At 37.5% G+C, this 12,787-nt stretch overlaps 1 protein-coding gene across 2 annotated transcripts in view; it reads right to left on the bottom strand.

Moving 5' to 3' along the window:
* Positions 1 to 178: 178 nt before the first annotated feature.
* Positions 179 to 12,787, bottom strand: part of LOC121369231 — a 56,583-nt gene continuing 43,974 nt past the window's right edge. Inside the window, exons 24-28 of one of the 2 annotated variants that reach the window (XM_041494184.1) lie at positions 11,438 to 11,723; positions 8,168 to 8,239; positions 5,788 to 5,983; positions 1,882 to 3,087; positions 179 to 1,845 (exon numbers count right to left, since the gene is read on the bottom strand). In XM_041494184.1, coding sequence (XP_041350118.1) covers positions 1,682 to 1,845; positions 1,882 to 3,087; positions 5,788 to 5,983; positions 8,168 to 8,239; positions 11,438 to 11,723 — 1,924 coding nt within the window. In that variant the 3' untranslated portion in view covers positions 179 to 1,681. Of the gene's footprint in view, positions 3,088 to 5,787; positions 5,984 to 8,167; positions 8,240 to 11,437; positions 11,724 to 12,787 lie in introns of both variants that reach the window. The other variant, XM_041494183.1, reaches the window with a different exon arrangement.

The following is a 12,787-nucleotide window of genomic DNA, read 5'->3' as shown; positions in this document are numbered from 1 at the left end:
AACTGAACCATGATAGAGTGAAATCCATGTCAACCCTCTTGGCAATTTTAGTTTTTGAATTATGGACCATTGCCATAATTCATTTTTTTTTTTTTACAAAATATCATTAATAAATGGAGTATGGTGGTTAGGAAGATGGTTAAATAAAGTACATTTAGGAACAAATCAAATTATTTTTTGTTCCGGTAATACTTTGTTAGACCATTAAATAGGTCAGTGATCTGTGACAATATGCCTTTAACAGAATAAAAACTATCAAACTACAAAATGTATTCTATAAAAAAATAAAATAAAATAAAGCTACATTGTAAACAGGTTTTCAACCAAAATCATAATCTGATTGAAATTACATATTATAACAGATAGCAAAAATAACAAATATATTCCCTAGAAATGAAAATAGCACTACACCATATACCAAAACTCTAATCTGGTTAAAATAATAAGCTGAGTACCAAAGCAAAAATATCAATTAAATTAAACGAAATTTAAAGGTAAACAAAATAAAAACAAAATATAAAAAGTAATAAAACCAACACACACAGACACACACACACGCACGCGCATACACACACACACACACACACACACACACACACACAAATACTCCCTCCAAAACACAGTAAATATTTTTTAAACATCTGGTGAAAATAATAAACTATAGAGTAGAAAACAAAAGCAAATTATATTCTAGAAAACTATAAAATGTAGTACTAAGCCATATACAGGCGTTCAACCAAAACCACAATCTAGTTAAAACAAGAAGCTATATAATAACAACCACAACAGTGAGAGAGAGAGAGAGAGAGAGAGAGAGAGAGAGAGAGAGAGAGAGAGAGAGAGAGAGAGAGAGAGAGAGAGAGAGAGAGAGAGACCCACAAAAAAGGAAAACAAACATCAACAATAACAAAATAAACATGCAAACACAAAAGAAAATTCGCAATTAAACAAACAATATCAATTCTATAAAATATAGACCATAGCAGGTGTGGATCCATGTGCGGATACTGGGGTACGGGTTGCGCACCCCTTGAATTCGAAGTGCCCCGAAATATCGAGTGTATAGAAAAAGGAAAACAACTGATTTATTTATTTATAGTGTGAAACTAGTGGTGATCTTGGGAACGCAAGTTGATGTATTTTTAAATACTGAAGATGCTCTTTTTAAAAGTTGCACGCCCTTCCTGATCAATACAAGTTATATTTTTAAACGTTGTTGTCTTATAAAACTTAGGGTTCTGCCACTGTTGGAGATAGGCCGAATATCGAAACAACAATTTGCAAGTAACAGAATGCGAAATGTATGTTATAATCTAAGTAAAAGTTAACTGGTTTCCAATATATAACAGTTTGTGTGCAAAATGAAATATTTAGTAGTTTGCATTTAACTATTATACAATCAAATGAGGAAATCTTGAGTGGGACTTCTTGACCTGGATAATTAAATGTTCTAGACAGAATAAAAACAATGATTTGAAATCCACTTGATCCAAACGTTCGTAATATGAATGACAAAATCATTAGTATTTTGAAACTCGTCGACTTGTTGGCATTAACATGTTTACATTTACCAGCCCACAACATTTTGTTTCATTATAAAATAATGACGTCTTCTGTGGTACAGAAACACATCACTAATAATGAATCGATATATTCAGAATTAAGTTCTGAATGAGATCAATTAATTATGTATGATTATTAATGACATCGAGTACATGGTTATAGCAACTACAGACACCACAACCGCTTTTATTGCTGTGGCTGATGCTGTAAGATGTGGTGTTGTTGGTGCAGGTCTGGTGTCATTGGGTCTCAAGTTAGATGGAGAGGTCACAATATTTTCACCATCAGTTTGAGTGTCAGAGGTCACACTAGTTTCACCATCAGTTTGAGTTGCAGAGGTCACACTAGTTTCACCATCAGTTTGAATTGCAGAGGTCACACTAGTTTCAGCATTAGTATGAGTTCGAGAGGTGACATCAGTTACATTTTTTGAAATGGAGATGTATGGTTTACCTCGTCCAAAAATTAATTGATACGATGCACGTGCTGATGCATTTCTGTACAAATCAAAGACATGAAGGTAATTCGTATCGTGGTAATGAGAGGTCAACCATGCATTCTTTCCCACCAGTATCTGTTTTCCATCTGATCTGATTACCTGGACCAAAGGGAGTTGAGTTACGTTGTTAACTACTCGTGTGTACCCATAAACATCTGTATCGTCACTAGACACTGATACTGAAAGGTTTACAATTGTATAGGTGCTGGATTGGTGTGTATCTGTTTTGACAAACTGAAACTTCACGACCTGGCTGACAACTACATGAGTCGAGTAGAACCCATTTGAACTGTCATAGAGTGCATCGGGCAACTCATCTTCGTCGACAACATCATTGACCAAGAAATCATCAAGCTGATCATCATCTGGATGTTCGATCCGGACCAAATGGATGAGATCGTGATAGTCCAGTTTCTCCAGAACAGAGAGCTGTGGGTCTCCAAGTGGATTGATATTCTCGAAAGTAGCAGAGTAGTTGTAGAACTTGCCTTTTAGTGAGGATGTTAACAGCCACCTCGCTGTTTTTGTTTCAAAAGAATCAATATCGCCAAAGTTGATCGACAAGGATGGAGTAACAGGTTTGTTCCCCAGCTGTGCTCCAATTATTTTAAAAGAAATCAGCAATCCTTTTTCATTTTCAATAATTTCTGGCTGGGCCGATGTAATTTTTAACTGACGTGCTGTGCCATAAGCGCCATTGGATATCATGACAGCAAGAGAAAATGGAACAACTGGCTCTGTAATGTTCTTTGTCATTGGATCATCACCTTGGACATATTTGTCATGGAAATAGTGCACTATGAGACTGGGGTTTGGTTTCACTGTTATGGTATCTGGAAGAAGGGGAACTGAGAAATTTGAACCAGCAACAGTATAGGACAGTCGTCCACCGACGTCATACAGTGTGTCATCCTTGACGGCAGCTGTGGAGTATGGGATGATGAGCCATTCTGAAGACCCTGAGACACCCCTACCCAGTGAGCCGGTTCCATCAACACCAGTCAGACCAGACAGCTTCGGGGAACCTGTAATCAACATAGTGTAAGAAAATTAGAGTGGAAACTAAATTAATAACGTATTTATATATCAAATTTATATATCGAATAATTCTTAAAGGGACATTCCTGGGTTTGCTGCATTGTAAGATGTTTCCGACTAATAAAATATTTCTACGATTAAACTTACATATTGTCGCGAACACATCCTGCGAGTGTGATTACACAGACAAAATGTATCAGGGTTCGTTTGCTCGAGTCATCAACTTGAAACTTCCATTAATAAACACTTAACTGGAAATGAACACAAAATATACTTTATAATTAAATAGTAAACTTTATTTATACTAGTAAATGCTAAGTTCCCAAGTGTGTCCTTGTTTTGACTTTATTCAACTAAAGCTCTTTCTAAATTCCTAAGTTTGTCCTTGCTTTATTTATGTAAGTAAATCGCTAGTGAAGGTTACTAAGTAAACTCTAAATCCTGGTAAACTATTAAACTATACGCCAGATCTGGTGGTAAACTACTATTCGCCAGATCTGGTGATAAACTACACAGTTATTCGCCAGTTCTGGTGGTGAACTAAACAACAGTGTTCGCCAGGTCTGGTGGCGGCAAATCTAACTTCTGCTTCAATATACGCCAGATCTGGTGGTAAACTACTATTCGCCAGATCTGGTGGTGAACTAAACCACTATAGGCCAGGTCTAGTGGTGACAAATCTAACTTCTGCTTCAATAACTATACGCCAGATCTGGTGGTAGATCAACAACCCTGGCGTGAACTATAAACATTTTCCCGTCAGATCGCTAGATTTCAGAATAAAACTACATTAGTAATATAATAAATAATCCTATATTACTATTACCAAATAACCTATTCTATTCACCTTGTTTGACGTAGAAATAATTGTTGACGGTTAAGAAATTACTATCTACCAGCATATTTACTAAAAATTATACAAATTCTACCTAAAATAATACTTAAGCTCAGGGGACAAAACTCACACGTATTTATATACTAATTTTCTCCTGAAATCTCGCCCTACTCAGTTTTATTGAATTACTTATTTTCCAACTAAAAATCACAACACGTCTTTCCCATAGGCACTTGATGACAGGATAATTTAAATATGCTCAATATACCACAATATACCCGTCAAAAGAACCCTCTAAGGCACGCACTAGCCTACATACAAACCCCTGAAAATATTGCTATGGTCAAAGAGAAAGAAAAAAAAAAGAAGAAAGATAATAATAATAATAATACAAGTATAATTGTATCATGAAATTTAAAATATGATTAATATTTGCAATAATTATCAGAAAGCTTGTTTTATTACCATAAATTAGCGTCCCAACCACTAACAGGTAGCCTATATTGTTACAAGGCTTAACAAGCGTTTTCCCGACACAGAACGCAAAAATATAAATGTGAAAACTGACTTGAAATAATTGAAAAATAATTAATTAAACTTTTTAAATCTCTAAACTGGTTTATAAAGTTGCAATAAAATGCCAAATGTAGATATTATACAAAGTAATTAAAAAACTATAATATCTCAATGTCAATATATATATATATATATATATATATATATATATATATATATATATATATATATATATATATATATATATATATAGATATTACTGTATTATTATTTTATTTTATTCCAGTACTAATGTCGCTACACCTGTTCGGTACTTTTGGCTTCTTCTGTTTACTTTTTGGTATTTTGTACGATCTTTTCCCGGCGTTATTTATTTAATTTCTGATTGGTTGACCTGAAAGGTTAAACTTTACTTCCGTCCGAGATGGTCGGAGTTGCAAACCTTTTTCTTTTTAATAGTTTTATGGTCCTGATGAAGTGAAAAATATGTAATTACAATCGTTAAAAAGTCTCTATTAGTTGATAACATCTTTAAAATAGCAGCAAACTCAGGAATGCCCCTTTAATATTATTTGCATATGTCAGAATAGTAGGTTATGAAATCCTACACCTGTGATAAATTTATATTGTTACAATCATGAGGTTTTCCCATGAATGTACACCTACGGTTTTAGAAACATTATATAAGAACACGAATTGGTAAACACGACAGGATGAAGAGGATGTTGGCAGTGCCACAATCATAGTTCACACATCTGGTAAGCGATAGATCAAAGGACCAATCCATCTCATTCCAACCGTCTAGTGCTCATAGTTATTTTTTCAATGGACATGGTATGTGTTGTCTTGCTCGGGGAAGTGTATATATAAAACATCCTCTGCTGATGTTTGACAGTATTAGTATATGTGTGGTGGCAGTGGTTCCATTTTTTACACTGTACACAAAGTACACCATACGATATACAATAAAAGCTCATAGAATGTGATGAGATGTCGATAAACAATGATTCATTGCACAAAAGACGAGTCCAGAGGAGATTTTGACATATAAATGTTATTAAAATGTTGAAAACAGTTAAGCTGTATCCTAGCTATCCGCGAGCGATGTGAGCGATTATTTGAGAAATCACTGATTTCAATCACTATACTAACTGCACGCGTAGGCCTACGGCGTGACAGATAAATCTGTTGCAAGGCACGCGTCCGGTTAGGATACGGCAATTGCAGTCAATGATTTCTAAAATAATCGCTCGTATCATTCGCGTCTTTCGCGTCTGGTTAGGATTCAGCTTAACTGAATAATGCTGAAATCTGCATTTATTAGGGAAAAAAATACCTATAGAAAATAAGTTGTCAGCTGCAGTTCCATCTCCATACGTTGCCTGGATATTGATTGTCACTCTGATGTCTTCCAAGGCTGAATCCTCACCATTCTCAATTTCAAGACGAGCATTGAAAGCGTCTCTCGTAAGAACAAGTTCTTGTACAATCCTCACTCGCACCTTGGCACAGACACCATCATCACCACCCTTCTACGAAATAAATCAGATAAATACCAAGACAACAATCACTTACACTCTGAATAGTGTGAATGTTGTATCCTTGAAAACAGTGTATGTGTGTATCCCGTGTATGTGCACACATGTGCCTGCCTGTATCTGTATATGTATGTATGTATGTATGTATATATCACATCGACGTCCCAAACTGCGTTTGGCTAACTAGAAAAACACGAATACTATACTCACGAAAAGAATATTCTATATTTATGAAATAAAATATATTCCAATCGGTTAACGAAACAAAACCAACATGGACGTAAAATGAATCCATTCTAGTAAAGTACGTTTGGAAAAAAAAACTCTTTATGTGCATGCAGTTCGTTATTTTTTACTTTTAAAGCCACTGCATGGTAAAACATACACTTCTGCACAGTGGAAGACCTCTTTGATTAATATTTTTAAAAGTGTCAAAAGCAGTCAGTTTTCCCCCATGATCGCTAACAACACTTGATGTCAATACATAAAGGCTATTTCATGGGGGTTTTAATATGATTTTTATGTCAACGAGAGATGTGTGAAAACCAATATGATTTTTACACATCACGAGTTGACCTAAAAATTCTATTCGAAAAAACACCATGAAATGGACTATTTATTATATATACATCTTTCTTAATTTTTGACAATATCTTTCGCTTTTTGTTAATATATTTCGCTTATCCTATCGAAAACACATAATGTCATTATATATTTCTTCCGATAGAACTTTTCCAGAAAATTTACTTGACCATAAACTTTTAAAAAGAAATTTGAATAAAAGTTATATTTATTTAATTATTAAATTAGTGTTTATTTAATAATACTGCTGTGCAAACATACCTGACAAAGAGATCCTCCAAAAGACCTCACAAAAGCAAATCCAATCGAACGCCGTTAAATTCTTACACTTATACTCAATGAAAGTACACTGTGTCGTCATTATTTAGCTTCGTATTCAATTCGTTTTAGATATTGTATCGTAATTGCACTTCATATCATTTGTTTTATAGGTACAGTTGTTTAAATTACATTTTTGTATTTTTAAAATACGATTAGATGCATTGGTAATCATCAAACTTAAATACGAAGAAACGAGACAGACGGAGATAATTTAATGAACTTTTACAAAAAAGTAGATACGATTTCTATATTTTCACTTAAGCTAAAATACTGTGAAAATATGATTTTTCACCGGATATCACTTTTATGGTTGCCGTAGATCTATATATTTCATTGCTATGTATATAATAAAGATAGGTATTACGTTCATGAATACCAGTGAATAGTTTGTAAATAATAATTTTTCTAATTAATTGATTCTTAATTAAAACAATGTATACACTCAAAATTATTTACAATTGTCCTGAATGGACTATATCTACTATTCACTATGGTACACTGGCGTATCCATGATTTTATACTGGGAACAACCATATTGTGGGATGGGGTTGGGGTGGGGGCACCCACACTATATATGCATGTGTGTATGTATGTATGTATGATTTTACAAACTTTAATACAGTTATAAAAAAATGGTTTGATTGGGGGGTACGGACCCCATGCCTCTACACCACTGCGACTGTAGGGAAACAAAATGCAGCATACATTTTGCAAATCGAATATAATAATTGAAAAAATATATAACAGTAGGCATAGAAATCATAAAAATTAAATGGCTTTGTCTTATTGGTGTGGCACATGTGAGACGCACCGAATGCTAATTTATCTTCCTCCATTTTAACTTAATTTCTACGAATCAACTGAACCTGATATCTGTAATTTTAAGGAATAAACAAAAACGACTTAAGTAACGTTAATGGTTTTAAGGGTTTGTAAAGTTTTGTATTCAGACACTTACTTGTGTAAACTTTATTGTTGATGGAAATGTTCCCAAACTGTGAAGAAAAACCTCACAAATGTACGATAAACAGACAATAACAAATCGGATGTAGATTGCGCGAACCGTGCACAAGACAACAAACCGGACGGAGTTTGAAGCATAACGCAATTCGGGACGTATTCACAAAACTTTGCGAAATATTTGCGGCTCCCGACGCCTTTGATGTTCATATCTTCATTGATTATTGGATCAATTATTACAATGCATAGAAATGTATCTATGGATGTCTAGTTTTATTAAGGTTTGGTCAAACAAAATTAAAAATGCAATCTCACCTTTTTTCTCTCATTATTGTTATAAGTTTGTACTGTATTGTCAAAGTAGTCAAATATAGATCCATATCCTCTCTAAAACAGAAACAGAAAAAGAAAAAGTTAAAGTTTGTTTTGTTTAACGACACCACTAGAGCACATTGACTAATTAATCATTGGCTATTGGATGTCAACATTTGGTAATTCTAACACGTGGTCATCAGAGGAAACCCGCAACATTTTTCCTAAAGGGATCTTTTATATACACTTTCCTACAGACAGGAAAGCACAGTTGTGGTACCAGTTGTGGAGCACTGGTTGGAACAAGAAACACCCAATCAGTTGAATGGATCTACCAAGGTGGTTCGATCCTGTGACGCAAACAGCTCAAGCGAGCACACAACCGACTGAGCTAAATCCCACCCCCAGAAAAAGAAACTTCAATAGTGCTTATTAGCCCCATACCAGTTTTGTCTCCATCCTTCTGTCCGTCTGTCCGTCTGTCTGTTAATGTGTTTGTCCGTCTGTCCCACATATAGTTTTCCGGATGTCTTTCGCAATGCCTCAAGATACTGAACTGACATTTTCTGTATAGCTTTACAATTTACAGTTTCATATTTTGTTTTACTTTCATTGTGTTTACCCATTTTTGACAGAGTTATTACCTTTGATCTTAAGAGATACGAGCATATGCTGAGCCTGGTAGGACACATATATTGTTTTAGCAGTACTCTCAAAATGCTTGTTTCTACTGTAATATTGTACACAGCAGTAAGATGTCTTTATGACAGGGGCCGTGGAAGTGGGAGGAGGCATGTCGGGACCATGTCCAACCCATCTCCCCAGCCCAATTTTCTGTTATGGTGATCAGAAGGCTGCAAATGCCGTATATAAACACCAGCAATTGATAATCATCTCGACGGCGCAAACCAGTAAATCCCCCTAACAGGTCCGTGTCTATCACGCCCTCACATTGTAATTACCCGGGCCATCGCATTGATAGCGCCCCCAACCCCTGCCCAACCCCCACTTTCAAACACTCTATGTGGGTCCTGCATGTATAGATCTGACTTTTCCATTCCAATAACATTTAGAAGACGAGGCCTCCAGAACTGGCGTCCTAACTCTCAGCTATAGTTCGCAAATCTAGGCTTCCACAACTGGCGTCCAAACTCTCAGTTATAGTTGGCAGATCGAGGCCTCCACAACTGGCGTCCTAACTCTCAGCTATAGTTGGCAAATCTAGGCTTCCACAGCTGGCGTCCAAACTCTCAGTTATAGTTGGCAGATCGAGGCCTCCACAACTGGCGTCCTAACTCTCAGTTATAGTTGGCAGATCGAGGCCTCCACAACTGGCGTCCTAACTCTGAGATATAGTTGGCATATAGAGGCCTCCACAAATGGCGTCCTAACTCTGAGATATAGTTGGCAAATAGAGGCCTCCACAACTGGCGTCCTAACTATCGGCTATCGTTGGCAGATCGAGGCCTCCACAACTAGCGTCCTAACTATCAGCTATAGTTGGCAGATCAAGGCCTCCACAACTGGCGTCCTAACTATCAGCTATAGTTGGCATATAGTGGCCTCCACAACTAGCGTCCTAACTATCAGCTATAGTTGGCAGGTCGAGGCCTCCACAACTAGCGTCCTAACTATCAGCTATAGTTGGCAGGTCGAGGCCTCCACAACTGGCGTCCTAACTATCAGCTATAGTTGGCATATAGAAGCCTCCACAACTAGCGTCCTAACTATCAGCTATAGTGGGCAGATCGAGGCCACCACAACTGACGTCCTAACTGTCAGCTATAGTTGGCAGATAGAGGCCTCCACCACTGGCGTCCTAACTCTCAGTTATAGTTGGCAGATCGAGGCCTCCACAACTGGCGTCCGAACTCTCTGTTATAGTTGGCAGATCGAGGCCTCCACAACTGGCGTCCTAACTCTCAGTTATAGTTGGCAGATCGAGGCCTCCACAACTGGCGTCCTAACTCTCAGCTATAGTTGGCAGATCGAGGCCTACACAACGGGCGTCCTAACTCTCAGCTATAGTTGGCAGATCGAGGCCTACACAACTGGCGTCCTAACTCTCAGTTATAGTTGGCAGATCGAGGCCTCCACAACTGCTGTCCTAACTCTCAGTTATAGTTGGCAGATCGAGGCCTACACGACTGGCGTCCTAACTCTGAGATATAGTTGGCAAATCGAGACCTCCACGACTGGTGTCCTAACTCTGAGATATAGTTGGCAGATCGAGGCCTACACAACTGCCGTCCTAACACTCAGCTATAGTTGGCAGATCGAGGCCTCCACAACTAGCGTCCTAACTCTCAGTTATAGTTGGCAGATCGAGGCCTACACAACTGCCGTCCTAACTCTCAGCTATAGTTGGCAGATCGAGACCTACACAACTGGCGTCCTAACTCTCAGTTATAGTTGGCAGATCGAGGCCTACACAACTGCCGTCCTAACTCTCAGCTATAGTTGGCAGATCGAGGCCTCCACAACTGCTGTCCTAACTCTGAGATATAGTTGGCAAATCGAGGCTTTCACAACTGGCGTGCTAACTCTGAGATATAGTTGGCAGATCGAAGCTTCCACGATTGGCGTCCTAACTCTGAGATATAGTTGGCAGATCGAGGCCTCCACAACTGGCGTCCTAACTCTGAGATATGGTTGGCAGATCGAAGCTTCCATGACTGGCGTCCTAACTCTGAGATATAGTTGGCAGATCGAGGCTTCCACGACTGGCGTCCTAACTCTGAGATATAGTTGGCAGATCGAGCCTTCCACGACTGGCGTTCTAACTCTGAGATATAGTTGGCAGATCGAGGCTTCCACAACTGCCGTCCTAACTGAGATATAGTTGGCAGATCGAGGCCTCCACAACTGGCGTCCTAACTCTCAGCTATAGTTGGCAAATCTAGGCTTCCACAACTGGTGTCCAAACTCTGAGATATAGTTGGAAGATCGAGGCCTCCACGAATGGCGTCCTAACTCTCAGCTATAGTTGGCACATCTAGGCTTCCACAACTGCCGTCCTAACTCTGAGATATAGTTGGAAGATCGAGGCCTCCACAACTGGCGTCCTAACTCTCAGCTATAGTTGGCAAATCTAGGCTTCCACAACTGGCGTCCAAACTCTGAGATATAGTTGGAAGATCGAGGCCTCCACGACTGGCGTCCTAACTCTCAGCTATAGTTGGCAGATCGAGGCCTTAGCAAGTGCCGTCGTAACTCTCAGATGTAATACAATAATTTATCGAAACTCAAGTACAGACATCATTTAAAACTTACATCTTTGGCCTTCTTGCTGTCCCGTTTATACTGATTAAACGGTCTATTCAGCTTGTTGTATGGAATGACGTTAGCATCAGATGACAGTCTAATCAGTGATCCATTCTGCCAGGCAGCCACCGTGTTGTTCCAGCGGATCAGGAACTTGTGCAGTGTTGCTCGTTGGGTCTCATTAAAAGGACTTGTAATGGAAGACACTTCACTCTTGGACAGCAGCGATCCCGAAACGCTGTCATCAGCTATGGCCAACTTGAAACCATTGTACCAAGTGGCATCAAGATCAAACCTACGATAAACATAGTTTTGTTATAGTTACATGTATATCAGTGATACATATTATGTGTTAATTGAATAAACAAACACTTCATCAGCTAAGCATAGTGTAACACTTCTAGGGAATTAAGCTTTATTACTCACCTTGTCAATATATAGCAGTGTCTTCACAATATCGTATGCACCATCAGTATTGTAAAGAAGTTGTCAACAGAATCTAGACAAACCGGCTGCTATTTTGTATATTTTTCTTTGCGCTCATAATATGTGTAATGATCATGCACACATCACAGTGTCTCGTCTGCTCCATAGCGACAAAAGGTTAAATACATTTGTAACTAATCACTATTATCAAATTGTACTCTTTTATCAATGTGCTGTGAACCGCATAGCAGAATATTTAATTGGCAATTACACTTTATTTTTATTTGCATTATAGACTAACAAATACCTTTTATTTGAGATGTGTATTGTCACTCTTACATTTGTATAACGAATTGTTTTGCAATGAATGAATGAATGAATGTTTAACGACACCCCAGCACGAAAAATACATCGGCTATTGGATGTCAAACTATGATAGAGGCAAAACATTAAATGATGATTCACATCAAGATAAAAATGCAACAATTAAATAAAAACACAGTTTAAAGAACTGTGCAAAAATATAAATATCACAGATAGGTAATATTAAAACGTAGCGGCCACACTGGATTTGAAAACTTTAGTGCAGAGGCTTCCGATATCAAACCACCTAAGCCCATAATTCTTACTTGCCTACTCAAAATGCAGGAATTTACATATTGTTGTACAAATATATAATTTTTGAAGGTGGATAAAACCTAAACTACCACACTCTGTTTTGCTAGATATGATTTTTACGAAACACGCAAACTTTTTTTTTGTATCTGACCTCACTTTCGTTTAGTCAAATAACGTGAGTTAGCTCATTTCATAAAGGTGATATCTAACAAAAACGAGTGTAGTAATATATATATATATATATATATATATATATACTCTTCTCATTTGTTTCCAAGTGTGATATTTACGTCTTTCCATATCCACAGATATCTT

Source organism: Gigantopelta aegis, chromosome 3 (assembly GCF_016097555.1).
Source record: "Gigantopelta aegis isolate Gae_Host chromosome 3, Gae_host_genome, whole genome shotgun sequence".
Taxonomy (NCBI): Eukaryota; Metazoa; Mollusca; class Gastropoda; order Neomphalida; family Peltospiridae; genus Gigantopelta; species Gigantopelta aegis.
The sequence above is the reverse complement of the archived record's forward strand: the minus strand, read 5'-3'. Positions and strand labels throughout refer to the sequence as shown.